This window comes from Eleutherodactylus coqui, chromosome 3 (genome assembly GCF_035609145.1).
Source record: "Eleutherodactylus coqui strain aEleCoq1 chromosome 3, aEleCoq1.hap1, whole genome shotgun sequence".
Taxonomy (NCBI): Eukaryota; Metazoa; Chordata; class Amphibia; order Anura; family Eleutherodactylidae; genus Eleutherodactylus; species Eleutherodactylus coqui.
Genome location: NC_089839.1, coordinates 242910973 through 242934767, shown reverse-complemented (window position 1 = coordinate 242934767; position 23795 = coordinate 242910973). Strand labels below are relative to the sequence as shown.

Genomic DNA, 23795 nt, shown 5'->3' with positions numbered 1-23795 from the left:
CTACCCACTACAGGTTTTTTTCCCTGCGAAATTCGCAGCATTTTTTTTCTGCAGGGGTCTATGGGACTTGTAATGTTAAAATAGCGATTGCGCAAAATCGCAATTGACTGCAAAATAGCAATTTTGCGCGATCGCGATTTTAACATTACAAGTCCCATTGACCCCTGCAGAAAAAAAAATGCTGTGAATTTCGCAGGGAAAAAAAAACTGTAGTGTGTAGTCACCCTAAGTGAGGAAAATAAAGCAGCAATCAATCTAGATGCTGCAAGATGTCATCCATGATAGCAGCCACCGTTTATCACTATGATATGCTCCCACTTACTGATTGGTGCGGGTCCAGCTGTCAGGACTCTGCACAGTAATGCTGCCAAGCACCAGGTAGTGAGCTGCCATACTTCACTTGAATAAGGCAATTTTGGTACTGTGGGCGTTTCAGAGGTCAGCCCCCCATACTATTCATTATGCCATAGCATATTCTTGCAATACGCTATAACATTACCATATGGAAATACTACTTTAATCTGCAGTAGTGCGAGTCTTTTAGCTATTGTGCTATCCTCATTTATTCATGGTGCATATATGTGCAGAAACTTGGCACGGCGTCTTTAGCTGCACCTACTGTATATATAAAGAAAACATGTCTTGAGTTAGATTGTGTAGTATAGTCGGAGAGTCAATATCATTTTTTTTATCTTCATATATCTATAGGGCATGTTCCAAGATTATTGATTCTCTGGAGAAATCTTTGAAATATACTCTCTGTTCACATGAGTATAGTGGATTATTACTTTTGTTCCATGTTTTATTGCATCAGGAAATAGAGGAAAATACAATAAAAGATGAGTATTACCGCAAGCTAGCAGCAGAGTAAAGAAGATGGTGTTTGGCTACGGTTCTCCTTGCTGTAGTGTTGGATTGATCATTACCAGCTCTTAATAAAATAAAACAGTGCCATGTGTTCTGAATTAAAAAGTTGATTTCGCAGATATGATATATGGCTGTCTGGGAGTTGTAGTTTTGCAACATCTAGAGTTCTACAGGTTAAGGCATTATTCACACGGGCGCTGTGACCTCTGGCCACCTGCATTGCCACCAAAGATCGCATGAATGCATCTCCCATTTTCTCGCCCATTCAGACAGCCGTGGGTGCCGCGTATATATGCCACAGCTTGGAATACCATCGGCCGGGGAAATTGAGTTTAGCTCTGCTAAACTCAGTCCCCCTCTCTGCCCCTTGCCAGCTGCCAGCAAAGGAAAGGGCGGGACGGGGCAGGAGCTTAGCAGAGCCAGTCATGCAAAACTTTCCCCCCTCTGCCTGCTGGCGGCTCCCATTGGTTAATGGAAGCCAAAATATAGGACAAGTCCTATCTTTTCCGGATGCGTGTAACAGCGGCCGCCAGAATCGGCAATGTATGTGCTATTTTTTCCAGACGGTCATTTTTACATGCCGCAAAATCGCCAATCTGAACAAATGCATTGGAATCCAATTCTTTAGATGGGTGCGATTTTCGGCCGGCGTTTTATTATGGCAAAGTCATGTAAATAAAGCCTAAACATCAACAATCATTAAATCTAAGTCATATGCATACTATGATTAGCAGTTGTGGCCATCGTCTTGCCTCACCTCCTCTCCCAGCTGCCATAGCGCACGCTGTCACCAAGTACCTGGCTGACGTCTGATTCTAGCATATGCACATGTCTACAGTTTTAATTGGCAGCACACGTCCTGCTATTTTGTTCCCTGGTGATCATGGAGCACCTCTGGTTATGGACTTCTATGGCAGAGCGTGTGCATGGTAGTCTGAAAAGAATCAGATATTAAGACGCGTGTGGTCTTTACTGGTGGACACCGTGGGAACAAGGGAATAGGTGAGTATGAAAAATACACATCTTGGTTCTCTATCACCTCCCAGAACGGCATCATAACTTAGTTTATGGTGCTGTTTCAATGTGACAGGTTCCTTTTAAAATGATGCGGCATTAATTCAATCAGTGCTTGAATACTGTCTTGGGGTAATGTTTACCATAGTCCACATTTCACCTTCAGCATGAGGCTGTAGGAAAGCATTCACGGGACATCCAATCATGTCCTACAGATTCTAGAATGGAGAGCAATCTGGGGATTGGCTGGTCAAGGAATTGCCTGAACACCTTGCAAACTATGCCTGCAGATGTTTGCTGTGTGGGGCCACGCAATATCCTGCTAGAAAATGGCATGCAGCACTGCATCAACGTAATGGCATGGCATCAATATGCCCTGATGTATACTAAAGGTGATCAATGGATGATGCTAATGACACCACAAACAATGATGACACAAAGGAGACAAATATGACGTAATCAAATAATGTGTTCTTCATTTATGCTAAGTAACTCCAAAGTTGAGTTAAAACCTGAAATTACAATATTGTCAACCTAGTTTTACAATATAGAAAAGAACCCTACTTTCATGTCCGCCTGGCACACTAAAGCGCCCCTCCTCCGTACGGACGCAAGATTGTGTCCATTTAAAACCGCAATCACACACATAGTATTGCAAGGACCAATTGCACCTCTCCAGGCAAGATGGAAGGACCCATGTTCCTTACTTATCAGGAAAAGTGGTGAACCCCTGCCCAAAGGTGGGGTGCTCGTCCTGATAAGGACGACCCCACTGTCTTCTTCTGGGACCTAGCTATCCCTGATCAGGAACCCGGAGAAGATGCACTAAACACACATAGGACATGACACTGTACACACACTGAACACAGAACAGGACTGCACATAGAACACATGCCTGGCCACTTGCACACACATGTCACTGTTCACACCAACATACCAAGTTGTGCATACAACAGGAACCCTACCCAAAGCTCACATGCATACAGATGGAATACCATAGCTAGTCTAAGTGTCCTCACACCAGGGGAATAGAGAGTCAACCACCGTGCTGACATAGGGAACAGTGTCAGGCACCAGACATCTGACACACACATAGGACATCAGATATCTGGGGGCCACACCTGCCCAGGGATAGGGAGAAACTTGCGGGCCGCCTGCACTTGCACAAACATCAGTTCTGAGTGAGCTCAACACAGAGTACAACAGTAAAGCACTAAAATGACCAGCAATCTCTCACAAGAGTTTGCTGGTATTTATCTGCAGCAGACAAGGGGGATTGGCCCGTGGAGAATACCACACCCAGCCAGCTCAATTAACCCCTGCCTGTGAAGGTGTGCACAAGGAACCCTGTAGAAGGACAGGACCCAGATGCACAACCTTAACACCTATTTTAATCGGATATTGCCATAATCATATTGACGGGCAAAATAAAATTAACTTGCTATTTTTACCAAAGTTTAAGGTATAAAAATGAAAACAAATGCTAAAAAAGACAACAATGCTAGAATTATGATGTTTTGGGAGTTTTTTACATTTACTCCTTTCAAAAAGAAAGAGAAGCTAAAATAAGTTATATGTGCCCCATGGGGTGCAATTGAAAAATACTACTAAAAAACCAAGCCCTCATGTAGCCTCGTCAATACAAAAATAAAAAAGTTATGACTCTTTATATGCAACAATGAAAAGTGAAAAAAAATAGCTATGTTAACATTCATAGTGTCCCAGAAACTGCATGTCTATTAATTCATGTGCTTTCCAATAGCAGTATAGGAAACTGAGCAAGATACATAGAGATTATATGTGTGACCTAAATGCAAGTAAATCAACTGAGGAATGGTTGGAAAGCGATCTGTATTGTACTGGCTAAGCAAGAATCTCGACCTTAATCCTAATTAGATTCTATGACTTGAAGGGGGCTGTGAACGCAAGTCATCCCAGAAATATTGATACCTTGAAACACATTTGCGGGAAAGAATGATTCAAAATTCCTCCTCAACATTGTTGAATTCTTTTTGGTCTAGGTGACTGATGCTAAAGGAGTTCCATGGGTTTTAAATTCAAGAGTTAACTACTTTTTCAGCACTGGTGTATCCTGTCTGCACCACAAGTATGGGTGGAGACCTACTGATGGGCTGTATCCGCCCAGTGTATGCCCAGATGCTGATTGGCTGCCTGGAGCAAGGTCCTAACAGCATGGGGATTTACTTATGACTGGGATGGAGGGTTAGGGTTTGTTTCAGTGTTAGGCTTACATTATTATGTGTAAATCCTACCATGTGAGAGCGGAGTTGCATCAACAGGGAAGCATTTACACCAAATAATGTGCGGCTAACACTGAAACTAACCCTAACCCTCCATCCCAGCCATAACTAAATCCCCACGCTGCTAGGACATTGCCACCTGTGTAACATCATCTCCCCTCCAGACTCACCCCCCGGTCCACCCCACTCACTCTCCCCGCTAGGCAAGGCATGTGCGACCACAGTTGCACTCCCCGGAGCAGCGCTCCCAGCGTCTCCTTCTACCCGGTGTCCGGCTGCATCCTCGGCACAGACCCCCCCCCCCCTCTAATTCCTGTCACAGAACGTGTCCTGGCACTGTAGCAATTAACCACTCCCGGCTCCTCTCACTCACCCTGGGCCAGCGCTCTTTTTTGTGCCGTTGCGGCTCCAGCTGTGTCACTGAGGGGGAGACCAGAGTGGTAAGTGGCAGCCCAAGGATGAGAGTGAGCAAGCCATGCAGCCAAGGAAGACCGGAGTGGTAAGTTGCAGGACCTGAGGGAGCGAGCCGTGCAGCCAATCAGGGACTGGGGGCATCACCTGGCTGTCAAACCGCCTTACCCTTGTCGACACCCACCACTTCGGGTGTCCACAAGGTAAAACAGTACCTAATTTTTCTTCCTGCACTGTAGATGCTTACTCAATGTGCTCAAACACATGAAAAGTCAAGCTCTTTGTGTGTTCTTATTAGACTGTGCTTTGTCTATAATTGTTACTTAGTTAATAATCAGCCTACATTTTATTAACAATCAATGCAGAAATCCAAGTAATCCCAAAGGGTTCACTTACTTTTTCATGCAATCGTACAAGTGTTTTGCTCACAAATAAAACCCTCACAAAAATATTTATGAAATCACACAATGAACCTCTATGTATTTTGTGCAGTTTCCTGCACTGCTATTGAAAAGGGCATAAATCAACAAGGTAATGTGTCAGCAACTGCAGTGTACAAATTTTATTCCCCAAGACAGAAGTACTATAGCTGGAAGGATCAGAGCATTCTAGTTGACTGAAGACTCATGGGGTTATTTTTCTATATAATGCATGGCAGTAAGTCTTTCACACTGGCAAAAACAAGAGTTTACTGTACTTTGTGTCAGAATTTCGCAAGTCCTTTTGAAGGAACCCTATCACTACTTTTCACATGTCTACATCACCACCGCTGGCTTATACTGTAGTATTTTATCATTCTAAACATGTCCCTCTCTGTATTATCAGTGACTGCATTACATGAAATAAGTTTTATCACTGCACACAAATGACCTTGTATGAGTTACGGAGGTGGAGACGTTAGATTGAAGAGCTACAATAACCATAACCTATCCAGGCTCAATCTGTCTCAGTGTACTTGGAGCAAACGTCCTGCAGACGGGTTTGGAAAATCAACAATAAATTCATTCAAGCGTGCCTTGGATAAGCATATATCCAGGGGTGCCCCTACCATAAGGCTGAAAGACCTCAAAGGGGCAATGGTGGGCTGCCACCCAGCTGGTATTTATTTTTTACTGGCCATATTAATTTCTGGTAAGAAAAACCTGCCAGCTGCAAGCCGACTGGGCAGCAACCCAACAATCATTTCACTCACTGGGTCTGTAGCTTCACTCCAGCCGCTGCTGCTGTCATCGGTTTCTGACCTCTTCTCCTGGCTTCTGCTTTCCTATATATAGTACAGAAGCCAGGGGTATGGGTCAGGAGTCACAGACTGATGACAGCAGTGGTAGCTGCCCACCCGAAGCTACAGATATAGTGAAATGCTTGTCTTGTTGCTGCCAGACTAGAGGTCCACCACTAGTGGAGACTGGAGGTCCACCACTAGTGGAGACTGGAGGTCCACCACTGGCACTATTACATAGCAACATAGTATGTTAGGCTAAAGAGAGACAATGTCCATTTAGTTCAGCCTGTGCCCCCGCCCCCCACACCCTCCTTGGTTATCCAGAGGAAGGCAAAAAAAGCAATGAGGCAGAAAGCCAATTAGCCCATTTGTGGGAAAAAAATCCCTCCCAACTCCATAATGGCAGTCAGAATAAACCCTGGATCAACCTTCCTATCTGACTCCAAGACATGTATAATACTAATAATAGACAAATAATACTATGAAAGACAATAATACAGACAAAGGACAAATAATTCTATTTCTGTCCATTATATGACTTGCATATAGCAATTAACTAGTTTTTTCCTGTGCACAGTATTTTTTTAATTCTCAGTTCTCTCTGAGCCGGTGGGTGGAAACTAGCTGTTATGTTGTCTTCTGTACACTGCACAAGTAGAAAACAGCATATTGTGCTCTCTGTAGTACATACATAATTAACTGCATCACGGAAAAAACATTATACAGCAGTGCTAAGCAGTGTATATGTGATTTCAGTAGCTATGGGTCATTAAATCACTCACTTTTAGAACCAGCAGCTCCAATGTATGTAGGCAGCTCTGAGTGATCAGGCGCATGAGTGGTGATGTCAATGCAGCCGAGGAGCAGTCACTACGCATGCGCCTGATTGCTCAGTGTGTCATACACTTTGTGGTGGAAAGCATGAAGTATTCCGCAGGCAGAGCTGGAGATGTCGCTAAGTACAGAAAGGGACTGATTTTCGGGCAATGGGAAGGGAGCGAACCTGGTCCGGACAGTGTGGGATTAATTTGCATATGACACTATTGGGGAGGGATATCTCAGGAACGGTAACCCACTGGAAAATGATAAAGGTGTGTATAGATTCATCATAACAGTGCAAATCTAACTGTGTAATCTGCTTGTACTGCTAAAATTACGTGACAGACTTCCTTTAACTCATCAATATCATAAAACGTGCGAACTATTAAAAGAAGTTGATCAGAATGAAATGTTGAACCCAAAATTGACATTTGACTTTAACGTGAATATGCATCAACCAACAACATGAACAGTGCAACTGTTTCTGTATTATGGCCCATTTACACGGGATGAGTGTTGGGCAAACAAATGTCCCCGCACATACTTGCTGATGTGCTGCTACATAGGAGCGTATATCATTGGCTCACAGCGGGGCGGCTGTAGGAGATTTCACCCCTCGCTCTTCCCGCCCCTCTCCATTCACTTAACACAGCAGATGTTCAGTACTGAACGGCTGCTGTTTACACTGAACGGTCATCGTTCAGATCTTCTTTCATCGTTTATGCAGCCTAAACAGTGTAGAATGAGCTGAACGATTACCATTCAGTGTAAACAGCAGCCGTTCAGTACTGAACGGCTGCTGTGATAAGTGAATGGAGAGGGGCAGTGGAAGAGCGAGGAGAGAAATCTCCTGCAGCCACCCAGCCCCCTGCTGGCTGCTCTGTCAGAGAGCCAGCAATACTCGCTCCTGTGTAACAGCACAGGAGCGAGTATGTGCACAGACGAGTGTCGGGCATCGTTTGCCTGACATTCGTTCTGTGTAAAGTACTTTAGTTAGATTGTATTTATCTATAATTATCACTTAGATTACAATCAGACTACATTCTACTAGTAATCAGGTCAGAAACTCAGGTAATTCAAAAGTTTTCACTTACTTTTTCTCACAACTTTAAATACAATTGGTGGGAAGTTAGATGCTTCTGCATACTTATTGTCTTTTTTCATATATTAGATTTACAGTTTTCATGTACTGCCATGTTTTCCAATGCCCTTTCATAGTCATTTATTTACACAATAAGACCAAATATTCAAAGGCTTTTTCAGAAAACTAAGGTTTATTGAAGAGCACCAGGGGCGTAGCTAAAGGCTCATGGGCCCGGGTGCAAAAGTTTATCTTGGGGCCCCCCAACTTCTCTTAACCCCTTAACGCAGAGACATAACTTGAAGCTTCTGGGCTCCAATGCAAAACCTGTAACAGGGCCCCCAACTATAATGCTTTATTCATAGTACTGGGCTCCCTATATGGAGATGAGAGGCTTTATGGGCCCCCTAAGGCTCATGGGCCCGGGTGCAACCACATCCCCTGCATCACCTATAGTTACGCCAGTGAAGAGCACGTAGCATATGTAAGAAACATACCTGCCACTAACAGATCAAAATTTGAATAAAGCGACCCTCCAGTTTTTCTGACAAAATGTTGTCCTGGGACCAGAGACGGTGGTTATATTACCTGGTTTTGATCTTCTGTGCTGATGCCCCTCTGATCTACAGATCCCATTTTTAGCTGTCCTAGATTGCAAACACAATCTTTAGACTACCTAATTCCCACAGTGCATTGGTAATGTTCAGCTACCAATGCACTATACCTGCTATCAGATTGGCAGCACTGCTCATTCGATCAGAAAATTGCAGTGGTCATCTTGGACACCTAAAAAAAAATTCGAAAAAGTGGATTGGAAGAACATCAGAACAGAAAATGACAGCAGGTAATATACCCTCACCCTTCAAACCGGGAACAAAATTTTGTCCCAAAACCAGAGGGTCTCTTTTAGTTGTAGATCTCAACTTTATGTTGGGATTCCGGTATCAGAAAGGCTTGTTGCATCCATGCACATATACTGTATATAGTGGAAGTGAAACCCACAGAACACAAGGAATGTATACATAGATCAGCTCTTCACCTTTGACTCCCCCTTCCCCAAAAAATCAGAAACAGTTCATGTAGACAAAATGAATCCACAGGTTTTAGCTTTTTTTAATGGAATAAATATTGCACTCTGCAGCGCTGTTTGTTCAATTATAAAATGGAAACCAAATGGAACATAAGCAAGCCGAAAGCTTTCCATTTGCGCTTTTATTTTTTTTGAAACCTCATTGAAATAAATGAGTCAAAAACAAAAAAGGAGTTGTTTATTTTCCTCTTAAGGGCTTAGTCACACGAGCATCTTCCTGCAGGATAAGACGGACGCACTGCGGAGAAAGAACACATGATCTGATCCATTGCCGGTCATGTGTTCTTTCTTCCGGCGCTGCGGAGAGTCGTCCATACCTGCAATGCGGCCGTCTTCTTCATGCAGGAAGACAGGCGCATCGGCTCCCGGATGCGCCCGCGTGACTAAGCCCTAATTAAGTTAATGCACCAAGAATGGAACAGAGAGATGAAAAGCCTGAATGCCTCACCCTCTCCCCTTTCCTTACATCTGCCCTTTCTGTGTCTGGCTTGTCTTCCCAAGTTTCTGGTACCTCACACCCTGTTTTTTAACTATGTAGGTTGCATTAGAGTGAATCTTCACACTCCGCAAATTATTGCCTATTTAATTCAATCTATTCATTTAGTTTTAGTCCCCATCATGATTTTAATGTTCACACAGTTTCATATGTCTTGATTTAAAGAAAACCCCTAAAACATATGGAAACAGTGTGAACGAGCCTAATACAGTGATTCATTCATCTGTTGATAAGCTTAAAGTAAAGTAAAGGGACATTTGGGTTCTGCTGAAGTACCAGATTTACATTTTTGTACTTTTTACTTTGGTACATTAAAACCAAACTGAGCACACAAGTGCAGACAGCCGAATGATTCATTGTTAAGTATGTTTACATCAAAGAAGTCATCCTAACTAATTGGTGTCACCTAAAAAGCCAACAAGAAAATGTAACTCTACAAAAGATAATGGTCCTTTAGAAGTTATTAGGAAGAGGTATGTCAGATGGCTTCTGCAGACTAATTCACTCTAGAAGGATTCTCATCGCGGACCTAGATCATTCGTCTTCCTCTAGGTAGGGAAAAAGCTTTTTATCTTCTATACTATAATGCCTGCTTAGAAGAGCAACTATTCTGTTGCTTTCACAATATACTTAGTCTTCTTCAAGCTCCGACGTCTGATCCAGATGCAGCTCACTCAGTGGCCTCGTATTCCTCGCCCATAATATGGCGAAGATTACACTTGACTTCTTGTACCACTGTTTCCACCTCGGACTTTTAATAAGTACAGTAAGCTCTCAGCTCATTATTGATCTTGTGTTGGCTCCTAATGACACAATTCATAACCAGATGCTTTAATCAGCTGCTGATTTTCATTAACCTCTTGTAGAACAATCTCTTTTGTTCTCAATGTCAAGCTCATTAAACTTGTTTATGACTTATTTCTTGTATCACTCCATTAGATGGGTCAGGTATTAAAACAGTGTCACATTGTTCATCTTTACGGGTCTGTTTTTGAAGTTATGGTTATACAATATAAAATTCCTTTTAGAGACCCCGATAACCTTGTACATATCGGCTGTAATGAAATTAGACTGAAGTAACTTTAAAAATTAGAGCATTGCATAACTAGCAATCACTTCAGGTAATATGGTCACAGTGGCTCCATTTAAAACCAGTTGAGGGTGTTGCCCAGCCCTAACACCGTATCTTTAACAAAGACTAATTGAGTCGAAATGTTGTTGTTTTGTCGTCTGGGAGAAATAAAGAAGTGGCTATTCTGCGCCATTGATGCTGTCATGCTTTTTCCATTTGCGTACTAACTTGGACTTTGGATTCAGTCCTTTCAGTGACTGTGCATCTACGTTCTGCCCTGCTGAATACAGCATTCAAGAATGTGCTGCTGGCACCCTATTTATTTTCTGTCCATATGATAGGTCATCAGTAGTTGATAGGTGGGGGTCCACTGATTGGGATCCTGACAGATCAGCTGTTGTCTCCGCGGCTGATAAAGTGTACAGAGCAGGAAACAGATAGCATTGTAGTGGCCAATGCTGGTACTACAGGTACAGCTTCCATTGAATTCAGTTCATCAACCTCTTTAAGCCATTAAAGACCAAGCAGCATAAAAATAGGGTGCTAGGTCCCGGATTTTAGGCTTTATTCACACGAGCGTATATCAGCCATGTTTTCACGGCCGGCCGATATTTACATGACCATCTAAGGCGTTGATTTCCAATGCATTAGCTAACAAGAGGCAAATTTACAGTGTGTAAAAATGTTGCACCGTAAAAAATGGAACATACGCGACCGAAATTGGCTCTGGCGATTGTACGGTGGTCAAAAAGATAGTTCTGGTTCTATCTTTTGACCGATATATGCCAGGGGTTCCCAAACACTTCTGTGGGAGCTGGGAAAAAAGGAGGGGGAGGCAGTTAAGCAGCGTCCAACACTGCAAAGGCTTACAGGTGCCTCTATTTTGGCTTTTGAAGTCATTCTTAGGCCTCCCTCACACAGGCGTTTTTGTACAGCGCTTAGCGTTGCTTTTTCAGCACAGCGCTAAATGCTGTACAAGGCTCCCATTCATTTTAATGGGGCTCCTCACGCAAGGCTGAAAACAAAGTGCCTTCAACGCTGTGCTTTGACAGCGTTGCATGTTCTATTTTTGGACGTTTTCAGCCCTGTGTTGCCCATTGAAATGAATGGGCAGCGGTTTGAGTGATGCAGAAAACGCGGCACAACTTGATATCATGCTTTTGGCAGCACTAAACGCCCTAGCTAAACTGCCTGAGCCAAAAAGAAAAAATCAATACTCACCTTGCAAGTGATGTCGCTGTCCCCTGTGACACTCACAGGACTTGTCAGCCAGCAGGGGAATATTTTTATGGTGCCAGGGACTCGTAATCCCCGCCTCCAACAAGAGAATGCTCTAATTGGCTGAGTGCCGCTGATTGACAGCCCACTCAGCCAATCACAGCCAGCACTGGATGCGTCCAATCACAGCCATTCATTCATTGAATGGCTGTGATTGGACGCATCCAGTGCTGGCTCTGATTGGCTCAGCGGGCTGTCACTCAACGGCGCTTAGCCAATCAGAGCAATCGGTCTGCTTCACAAGGTGCCAACAGCAGCGCTCGGGACAGCGGCTTCACCAGCTAGATGAGTATTAATTTTTTTCTTGTATCAGCAGCCTTGGCTGCACTTTCAGCTGTGCTGAAAATGCAGCCAAAACACTGGCAGAACTCATACCAGCGATGCTGAAACCAGGTTGAAAAACGCTGCATTTCTGCCAACGCCTGTGTGAGGGAGGCCTAAAGATTTAAGCCAAGTGATGGTTTTCCAGGCGGCAACATATTTTTTACCTAAAAGATCGAGCACAGTCATTTAAATGGATGAGAAAATGCTAATTATCCGTGGCCGTGATCACGGAAAAATGAGTTGTTAGAATTGCCTTTAGTATTGGGTAGTTTTTTAAATTTCTTAAATTGACCCAATGTTGGATTTTTGGTGCTTTTGGGCTTATGATCGGTGAATGGACCTTTACTCTGTACTTGCAACCCCTCTGCTTCCAATGCTTTTAGATCCCTCAAGCCTGTAAGGTCACTTGATACAGGCCCTAATTTTAAGGCCAGTTTTTTGTTTTGATCTTTCCTAAGAAGAGGGCCATGTCTTTTGTCCAGCCGAACCTAGTAACCTCTACCATCAAGACTGGAGGCTATAGGCTTTGACTGCTGCTTTATTATTGTGGTGGATCTCACCACTATCTTCTTCTATCTTTAGCTACTTAGTCCATGATTCTTATTGGTAGTAGCAGAGGTGTCTAGGTAGCGTTAGCTGCATTAGGGTATTAATTCGGCTGCATTGGGGCATTAATTCGGTTCACTGGCTTATATATATCGATTACAGATGGTGTAGAGACTATTAATCTTTTTTTGTGATGATCTCAAGTTATCAATTTGTCTGATCATCTGGCCAACAAGTGGAGACTTTATCTGAATACAGACTCACATATCTGAAGCGAGATGATTTCCCAATCCACTTGATAGCCGCTGCCCCTAAAATAAAGAAACTCTCATTTTCATTTTTATCTATATGTGGAAGTTTAAGTTGAGTTCTCTAGCCCCACAAGAACTAAAGCGCAATTGGTTAGCTTGCACTTCAAATTTGATAGAAAGGTTCTATTGTGGAAGCCGCTTACACGGCAGAAACGCGTTGAATGAACTAGAACCAGTTTCTTAAAGAACCAAGCACTGCCCCTAGAAGCTCTATATTGTAAGCGTAGTGTATTATCATCTAAATACAAATTCTAAATCGGGGAGAACCAGTTTCTTAAAGACTAAGCACTACCCCTGGAATTTCAATACTGCATCCACAACTCATAACAGGAGACTTGTACTTATCTACCCCTGAATGTATCTAGAATATGATGTAAGGTGATCTATCCTCAATCGAGGCTCCACCTCCCTCGTTTCATCGTTAGTCCCTAGCTAATCCACTATCTATTTTTCCATCAAGCTACAAATTTCTTCCGTTTAGTTTGTCGCTAATTCACACGTAGATTTAGCCCTATGAATGTGATGTGTCAATTCTTAACGCCGACCTGCATTGTAAAATCTGCATGTAGATTTTGGCCATTTGCAGGGCTAACTCCACATGGGAATCCCAGGCGAAATATGCAACAGAATTTTGTTGCTTAGCCACGGATTTCTACCAATGGTTTTCAGAGGTGGAATCCAAAATCTATGTTGGATTCCACCCTTACTTTCTGCTCGTTGCTCTCAATAACATTATGTATTATTTTGCTTTTGTGTTTTGGAATCTTTATGTTAATTTATAACTTTCTTCTTCTGCAGACACAAATAAGCCCCCGGGAAGGATGGCAGGTTTACAGCTCAGCTCAGGACCCTGACGGCCGTTGCATCTGTACAGTGGTGGCTCCAGAGCAGAACCTTTGTTCCAGAGATGCCAAAAGCAAACAGCTACGACAACTTTTAGAAAAGGTCTGTGAGCGCCATCATCTCTTGTTTATCCTTGGAGCACTGTACTTTCAGCTAGAACAATAAGTCAAATGAATATTATTAAGTGCAACACATTATTCAGTAGTGAGAAATACTAATTGGTAAGGCCAAATCGCTGTTTTGTTACATGTTTTTAACTACATGGACGAGATATTCGCTACGCGAACATAAAAAGTTTGGAAAAATGGTTGTAAACATTTTTGCCGTTCACAAGATTTTTCCTCTGCAAGGGGAAAATCATAGTCGCTGTTTGTTCGTGTGAGCGGACATGCGGATGCTAAATGGGTTTGAGTTGGTGCGGAATGCCGCGGATCGTCCGCACGGGAAACGATCGCGAATTACGCAATTCAAACATGGTTGTGTGCAGCTGGCCTGTCTCTCTATCTCTCTCATTTCTATCTCTCTCTGTCTCACTGCCTGTTTCGCTGGCTGTCTGTCTCGCTGACAGTCTGTCTCCATGTCTGGCAGGCTGTCTCTTTGTCTGGCAGGCTGTCTCTCGGTCTGTCCTGCTGTCTGGCTGTCTGGCAGGTGTCTTGCTGTCTCAATGTCTGGCTGGCTGTCTCGCTGTCTGGTGGCTGGCTTGCTGTTTCACTGTCTGGCTGTCTTGCTGTCTGTCTGTCTCACTGTCTGTCTATCTGACTTGCTGTCTGTCTGTCTGTCTTTCTTTGTGTCTCTCTGCTGACTGTCTCTGTCTTTCTTTGTGTCTCTCTGCTGACTGTCTCTGTTTTTCTTTGTGTCTCTCTGCTGACTGGCTCTGTCTCTCTGTCTTCTTTGTGTCTCTCTGCTGACTGTCTCTGTCTCTCTTTGTGTCCCTCTGCTGACTGTCTCTGTCTCTCTGTCTTTCTTTGTGTCTCTCTGCTGACTGGCTCTGTCTCCCCTCACTGCTTGCCGTGTGTGTTGCCGTGTCTCTTCTCCCCTCACATTCAGCTGCACTCTTTGCCTTCTCTCCCCCTTGTAGCTTTACTGACTGTCTCTCCCTCCCTCATGCACTGATTGCCATCTCACTGTTTGCCAGCCACGGCTTCCTGCAACGCTACACACTCTCTTGCGCTGGCACAGCAGCGCTGCCATAGACATTACATTGTAACTTTACACTCACCAGACTGCTCACTGAAGCTATTAAACTCAAGTTTAATCATTTTACGACACTGGTGAGCCTGTGCCTCATCTAATGACACCAAAATCAGCCCCCAAAGTTAAAGCAAAGTGGCCAAAGTGTGGTGCAGGAAAAAGCATGTAGGCTTATTCATATTAGATACATGTAGGGCATTATAAACTCAGAAAGTGTTTTTCATTTTGAAGAAAGAACTCCAGAAAAATGAATTTACGCCCGGTAATATGTACGCTACTTCCTGCACACTATATCTCATTTTGATATCCCAACAGAATATATACACTTTGCTGACAAGTTTATTCCAGGACTCAGTAGGAGTCAATCACATAATGCTCACAGGAGAAAATAACGTTCTACTGTATTATCAACAACTGAGGACTCTCAACAATAAAACTTTCACACTTCTTATCTATAAACTGCTGCAATTATTTACTGCGGCTCCCGTCTCATACTGATAGTTCCACTTTACATCTCTGTCTTATTTACCGCACTATTATTTCCTTTTGCGCATACATTTGTGGATTGAGGTACTGTGGTAAACCGACCTGATGAGCAGACCTAATTTCATGCAGCTATTAGCCGCGAGAAAACGTCACCGGGAAATCGCGACCGTATAAAGCATTGGATTCCAATGCAATCATTTACATGGGTGATTGTTAGCAATGAGAAAAAAAATCGTGACTAAAGATCGACGGTGATTTTCAGCCACGATTTTTCTTCAGTGTCAAAAGATAGCCCATGTTCTATCTTTTGATGAAAATCGCAGGGAGCTCCTATAGATTCCTATGGGGGCTAAAAAAGGAGGGATGGGGAGGGAGTTTACCTGCGTCCAGAACTCATTGCAGGAGATAGCTGGCTCTATTTTGCTATTTAAGCTAAATAGAGCCATTCTGCAGACCGCTGCTTCAGCGTCCTTTTCACGCAATGCGACCATGGGAATGGACGTGAAAATGCTAATTGCTTTTGTAATTAGATCACGGTAATGCAGGTAATGCCACGATTTTTTGACGCAATGCAACTTGCGTGAAAAAAACACATCACTCGTGTAAAGAGGCCTAAGTAGTTTTGGAAGCTTGCTATTTGTCATAATCTTTCAGTAAGGGCTCTTGCAAACGAGCGCATATCAGCTGCCGTTTAAACGGCCGGATGATTTACGCTATGATCTGATACATTGGATTCCAATGCATCAGATCCCTTAGCCGTATTCCCGTGGCATAAAAACGCCTGGCCGGGCCAATAAAGCGCCAGCCGCTTTTACGCTGAGCCAGAGTAATAGTCCTGTAACTATCTTGTCGGACAGAATACATCAGTTGCTGCATGGGCTCCTATGGGAGCCAATGACAGCGTCCGGAGAAGGGAGATGGGAAGTGGGACTGCTAAACTCCCTCCCCCTTCTCTCCTCCTATCTCTTTCCCTCCAGCTGTTTGCAATGGGAGGGGGTGGGATGGGGTGGAGCTAAGCTCTGTCCTACCCCGCCCCATCCCATTGCTGGCTGCAAACAAGGGGTGGGAGCTTAGCTCTGCCCCCGCTCTGCCCCCTCCCATTGCAAACAGTTGGAGGGGAGGAGAGAGGAGGTGAGCTGGTGAGGGGGAGTGAACGGGGAGACAGCTAAGTTGTCTCCTCATGCCCAACGGCATTTCGGCCTCGGTGTATATGCACCGGGGCTGTGCTGTCTGAATGGGCGCACAAATGTTCGATTTGTGCGCCCGTTCCCGTCTACAGCCGTGTGAGAGCCCTAAGAGTGGCTTCATCCAAATAATCCATTGACTACAGCCACTGGTTGATTAATTATCATCTGATATAAACAGGCAATTGTTTGTCTTTCAACGACTAGCCAATAGAGATGAGCAAAAGTGTTCGTTTTGGACAATTACTCGATCGAGCATCACTTTTTTCGAGTAACTGCCTACTCGGCGAAAAGAACCGGAGGCGGGGGGCAGCGAGGTGGAGCGGCGGGGAAGCACGGGGGAACAGGGGGGAGCTCTCTCTTTCTTTCCCCCCCACTCCCCACCGCAATCCCCCGCTCACCCCGAATCTTTTCGCCCGATTAGGCAGTTACTCGAAAAAAGCGATGCTCGATCGAGTAATTGCTTTAAACGAGCACGTTCGCTCCTCTCTACTAGCCAATAAAGTTTGCAATGAAGTGCGTGCTTCAGCAATTGCAAGCATTAAATAACAATCACTCTATGCAAAAGCATATCAACGGCAGTGGTACATGTGCTAACAACTTGTGTGTATGCTAACTATTTACAGCAACTATTCAAATGATTTTGCTCTGCATATCCACTCTTAAGGCCCATTTACATGAAAAGATAATCTTTCCAATGGCTGAAAGATTTTGCAATCTACTTGCATAGAGTGTTAATGGTCATTAGGCTATGAATCAAAGACTTTGTGATATTGTTTTGCCATACGTACCAAGCCCTTGTATACCACTAGAGCACAATATTTGCAGCTGCCACCACCTACATTTGGGAGCAAGTCACTGGATGGGGTACACTGTTGCAGGGATAGCATATGTAACATATTCCTCATATTGTAAATTGCACGGCTCATGTTCAGAGCAATTTTATTCCATATTGCAGGTTTCATATCTGAAGTACCAGGAATAAATTTTCACTGAACACAAAACCAATGTTGACACTAGAGTTGAGTGAACGTTACTCGAACAAGCACCACGCCATGCTCAACCCCGCCCCAGTTTTTGTCTCCTCCCCGCTATGACGTGCCTGTTTTGGCCCCTCCCCGCCGCAACGCAGCGTGCATCATTGGCAAATTTTTTGGCTGGCTGGCAGAGAGAGAGTTTTTTTTTTGCACATGCAATAGCATGGAGTTGAAACTGAAAAAAATTATTTTGGACTTCTTCATCTGCAAATACACTCCATAGCAGCGAGTGGATGTGCAAATGCGTTCATCTGTCAAAGCCCTAAGATTGTATTCACATGTTGCGATCATATTGCGTTTTTTTTTTGCCGCAATCTGCTCATACATAATGCCCAATATAGAAAGCCAATGAAATAGAGCGTATGACCTGCTGACATATGTGGTTGAAGATGTTTTATACCAAAGCAAAGTAAAAAGCGAGAACAGAGAGAGTGATAACACTTGATAACAGAAGGGTTTTGTATGGATTACACTGGTGAATGAACCTCTACTGACAAAGCACACTGAAGAGTGAAGGTTGATGATGAGCTGCCACTGTGGAATAAAGACAGATATAGATTTTTTATTACATAGCTTATGTAAGGCATCCAATTTCTACAAGACATGAATATAAGACTACCATAAAGCACTAGTGTGAGCGCTGGGGACAAAAATTCATCAATCTTTTAAACAATCAGTATGGCAGTCCTCTCATATTCCATCCCTTCAGACATTCCTCGCTAAACAAAACTGCCCACCGTCTGTGGTTACTGCAGACAGTCTCTTATCGCTGACGAGAATGGGTGTAATAGAGCAGTGAAGGAACACATGGCATTTCATTTACTAGAATGGTGACAATCCGGCTGTAGAGCAGAATGCTAACCATGAGGATTGCAGTCATTTTGGCTTTCGGGACATTGTGTTAAACATGAAAATCATGCGGCAAGGCAGACAGCAACGGACAATAAAGAACAGAGGGTCTTCAGTTGGAGATACAAATTCCAGAAAATGATCGCAGCAACAGCATCCTTCTCAATAATCCATCTATATCTAGCCCATAACAGTATACTGAGAAATGAGAGTAGTGTTTGACCCTTAAAATGGCTGGATCTTTGTCAAGTACATGCTTGAGAAAGATCCAGCTTTTCTGAAGGGCCAAAACATTGCTGCCATTTCTTTGTATACTGTTATGGCTGGATATAGATGGATTACTGAAAAGGATGCTGTCGCTGCGATCATTTTCTAGGTTGTGTTAAACAAGGTCTTAGAAATATAGCAGTGGTCAAACAAAATGCATTTATTGACCTATTCATGCACACACTGTAATATATAGGATAGACATGGATTTCTATATACTGTATGCAACATGTCCATATATCGGTGGATATGTATAAGAAGGCACTGCCCAACGCTGTACCTGCATTGCACATAAGGCCCATTCAGACAGACAATTTTTCCATTTGAATGCTGTCCATATATCTCATGGACAGCACTCAGACCCAAAGGTGTAACTTGAAGTTCCTGGGCCTTAATGCAAAACCTGTAACAGGGCCCCCAACTATAATGCTTTATTCATAGTACTGGGCTACCTATAAAAGGAAGGAGAGGCCTTATAGGTCCCTTAAGGCTACTAGGCCCGGGTGCAAACGCATCCCCTATAGTTATGCAAGTGCTCAGACCCATTATAGCCAATTATGCTATTCACATGAGCGGTTTTTTACAGGGACTAATGGTCCATGTGAAAAAAATTGCAGCATGTCCTATTCTGGTCCGTATCACAAAGCAGAATCAGACATGCACTGTCCACTGCCCATTGTGTATCAAACATATGGATGTGTGTCCATGTGCTGTCAGATGCAAGTTGTGCTCGAGAATCTTGGGAGTAACTTACACTTGGCCATTTCAATATGGCCTTACATCCACACTCGGTGATAGTATTATGGATTATATTGTAGTCTTAACTTCTGAAGGCAATCAAAATCAGTAACTTCACTAAGTTCCAAATCAGGAAATGCATCTATTTAATGCTTCCTACTATGCAGAATTTCAATTGCAAGAAAAAGTAATTTGACCATTTGGAGTGCTGTGGATTTATGCAGTGATTACTGATAAAATGTAGTATGATTGTCTATAATTGTGACTTAGATAACAAACACAGTCCAACTAAACAAAGTTATTCCATGTATGTATTTTATTGAACAAAAAATGGCACAATGGCATTGCGGACTCGGCATATATGCGCCAGGCTCTGGCCATCTGAATGGGCGCACAAATGTTAGATTTGTATGCCCGTTTACACGTTTTCACATCGACAGCGGGTGAACGTAAGAACACAGACGCCATGTGAAAGAGCCCTCAGGGTCACCTTGTTTTCAATAAGGGAACTATAATTTGAATGGGGTATCAATACAGTTTACAGGGGAATGTAAGCATGAGCGTCCAGGACATCAATAAGAAAAGATGTTGAGTAGAGATGAGCGAGCACCAAAATGCTCGGGTGCTCGTTACTCGGGACGAAACTTTCGCGATGCTCGAGGGTTCGTTTTGAGTAACGAATCCCATTGAAGTCAATGGGCGACCCGAGCATTTTTGTATATCGCCGATGCTCGCTAAGGTTTTCATTTGTGAAAATCTGGGCAATTCAAGAAAGTGATGGGAACGACAATGCAATGCATACCTTAGCTAAGCACCACACTACCTCCAACAAAGCACAATCACTGCCTGCATGACACTCCGCTGCCACTTCTCCTGGGTTACATGCTGCCCAACCCCCCCCCCCCCCTGCACGACCCAGTGTCCACAGCGCACACCAAATTGTCCCTGCGTAGCCTTCAGATGCCCTCATGCCACGCCACACTCATGTCTATTTATAAGTGCGTCTGCCATGAGGAGGAACGTCAGGCACACACTGCAGAGGGTTGGCACGGCTAGGCAGCGACCCTCTTTAAAAGGGGCGGGGCGATAGCCAACAATGCTGTACAGAAGCAATGAGAAATATAATCCTGTGTCACCGCCATCAGGAGCTGCACACGTGGGCATAGCAATGGGGAACCAATGTGTCACACACTATTCATTCTGTCAAGGTGTCTGCATGCCCCAGTCAGACCGCAGTTTTTTATAAATAGTCACAGGCAGGTACAACTGGGAATCCCCAACTCCGCAATAGGAATTCCGTGTGCACCCACAGCATGGGTGGCTCCCTGGAACCCACCCGCTGTACATAAATGTATCCCATTGCAGTGCCCTGGACAGCAGAGCTAACGTCAGATTAAAAGCAGGTGGGCTTCGGCCCAAACTGCATGCGCCAGTCAGACTGGGGTTCTTTAGAAGTGGACACATGTAGTTACAACTCCGTGTGGACCGACAGCATGGGTGGCTCCCTGGAACCCACCGGCGGTACATAAATATATCCCATTGCGGTGCCCAGCACAGCTGATGTAACGTCAGCTGTAATGCAGGTGGGCCAAAAATTAATTGGATTACACTGTAGGCGAGGGCCCCAAAAAATTGGTGTACCAACAGTACTAATGTACCTCAGAAAAATTGCCCATGCCCAACCAAGAGGGCAGGTGAAACCCATTAATCGCTTTGGTTAATGTGGCTTAATTTGTAACTAGGCCTGGAGGCAGCCCAGTTAAAATAAAAAATGGTTCAGGTGAAAGTTTCAACGCTTTAATGAGCATTGAAACGTATAAAAATTGTTTACAAAAATTATATGACTGAGCCTTGTGGGCCTAAGAAAAATTGCCTGTTCGGCGTGATTACGTCAGGTTTCAGGAGGAGGAGCAGGAGGAGGAGGATGAATATTATACACAGATTGATGAAGCTAAAACGTCCACGTTTTTGATGGTGATAGAGAACAATGCTTCCATCCGCGGGTGCAGCCTACGTATTGTTTAGGTATCGCTGCTGTCCGCTGGTGGAGAAGAGAAGTCTGGGGAAATCCAGGCTTTGTTCATCTTGATGAGTGTAAGCCTGTCGGCACTGTCGGTTGACAGGGGGTACGCTTATCTGTGATGATTCCCCCAGCCACACTAAACACCCTCTCTGACAAGACGCTAGCCGCAGGACAAGCAAGCACCTCCAGGGAATACAGCGCGGGTTCAGGCCACATGTCCAGCTTCGACACCCAGTAGTTGTAGGGGGCAGAGGCGTCATGGAGGACGGTCGTGCGATCGGCTACGTACTCCCTCACCATCCTTTTACAGTGCTCCCGCCAACTCAGCCTTGACTGGGGAGCGGTGACACAGTCTTGCTGGGGAGCCAGAAAGCTGTCAAAGGCCTTAGAGAGTGTTCCCCTGCCTGTGCTGTACATGCTGCCTGATCTCCGCGCCTCCCCTGCTACCTGGCCCTCGGAACTGCGTCTTCTGCCACTAGCGCTGTCGGATGGGAATTTTACCATCAGTTTGTCCGCCAGGGTCCTGTGGTATAGCATCACTCTCGAACCCCTTTCCTCTTCGGGTATGAGAGTGGAAAGGTTCTCCTTATACCGTGGGTCGAGCAGTGTGTACACCCAGTAATCCGTAGTGGCCAGAATGCGTGTAACGCGAGGGTCACGAGAAAGGCATCCTAACATGAAGTCAGCCATGTGTGCCAGGGTACCTGTACGCAATACATGGCTGTCCTCACTAGGAAGATCACTTTCAGGATCCTCCTCCTCCTCCTCAGGCCATACACGCTGAAAGGATGACAGGCAAGCAGCATGTGTACCCTCAGCAGTGGGCCAAGCTGTCTCTTCCCCCTCCTCCTCATCCTCCTCATGCTCCTCCTCCTCCTCCTCAACGCGCTGAGATATAGACAGGAGGGTGCTCTGACTTTCCAGTGACATACTGTCTTCCCCCGGCTCTGTTTCCGAGTGCAAAGCGTCTGCCTTTATGCTTTGCAGGGAACTTCTCAAGAGGCATAGCAGAGGAATGGTGATGCTAATGATTGCAGCATCGCCGCTCACCATCTGGGTAGACTCCTCAAAGTTTCCAAGGACCTGGCAGATGTCTGCCAACCAGGCCCGCTCTTCTGTAAAGAATTGAGGAGGCTGACTCCCACTGCGCCGCCCATGTTGGAGTTGGTATTCCACTATAGCTCTACGCTGCTCATAGAGCCTGGCCAACATGTGGAGCGCAGAGTTCCACCGTGTGGGCACGTCGCACAGCAGTCGGTGCACTGGCAGATGAAACCGATGTTGCAGGGTGCGCAGGGTGGCAGCGTCCGTGTGGGACTTGCGGAAATGTGCGCAGAGCAGGTCTGACAAGCGTTGGTAGCTTTTCAGAAAGCGCTGAACCACCAAATTAAAGACGTGGGCCAGGCATGGCACGTGCGTGAGGCTGCCGAGCTGCAGAGCCGCCACCAGGTTACGGCCGTTGTCACACACGACCATGCCCGGTTGGAGGCTCAGCGGCGCAAGCCAGCGGTCGGTCTGCTCTGTCAGACCCTGCAGCAGTTCATGGGCCGTGTGCCTCTTATCTCCTAAGCTGAGTAGTTTCAGCACGGCCTGCTGATGCTTGCCCACCGCTGTGCTGCCGTGCCGCGCGACACCGACTGCTGGCGACGTGCTGCTGCTGACACATCTTGATTGCGAGACAGAGGTTGCATAGGAGGAGGAGGAGGAGGGTGGTTTAGTGGAGGAAGCATACACCGCCGCAGATACCACCACCGAGCTGGGGCCCGCAATTCTGGGGGTGGGTAGGACGTGAGCGGTCCCAGGCTCTGACTCTGTCCCAGCCTCCACTAAATTCACCCAATGTGCCGTCAGGGAGATATAGTAGCCCTGCCCGCCTGTGCTTGTCCACGTGTCCGTTGTTAAGTGGACCTTGGCAGTAACCGCGTTGGTGAGGGCGCGTACAATGTTGCGGGAGACGTGGTCGTGCAGGGCTGGGACGGCACATCCGGAAAAGTAGTGGCGACTGGGAACTGAGTAGCGCGGGGCCGCCGCCGCCATCATACTTTTGAAAGCCTCCGTTTCCACAAACCTATACGGCAGCATCTCCAGGCTGATAAACTTGGCTATGTGCACGTTTAACGCTTGAGCGTGCGGGTGCGTGACGGCGTACTTGCGCTAGCGACGGCTGGACGTGCGCTGACAGACATTGGTGGATGGGGCCGAGGACAGCAGAGGTGAGGGTGTGGGTGCAGGCCAGGAGACGGTAGTGCCTGTGGCCTGAGAGGGGGGTTGGATCTCAGTGGCAGGTTGGGGCACAGGGGGAGAGGCAGCGGTGCAAACCGGAGGCGGTGAACGGCCTTCGTCCCACCTTGTGGGGTGCTTGGCCATCATATGTCTGCGCATGCT

At 45.3% G+C, this 23795-nt stretch overlaps 1 protein-coding gene across 1 annotated transcript in view; it reads left to right on the top strand.

Moving 5' to 3' along the window:
• The window catches only part of OLFM3 (olfactomedin 3), a 117163-nt gene that overhangs the window by 68146 nt on the left and 25222 nt on the right, over positions 1-23795 (top strand). The window contains exon 2 of the mRNA XM_066594992.1: positions 13591-13737. Coding sequence (XP_066451089.1) covers positions 13591-13737 — 147 coding nt within the window. The remainder of the gene's footprint in view (positions 1-13590; positions 13738-23795) is intronic.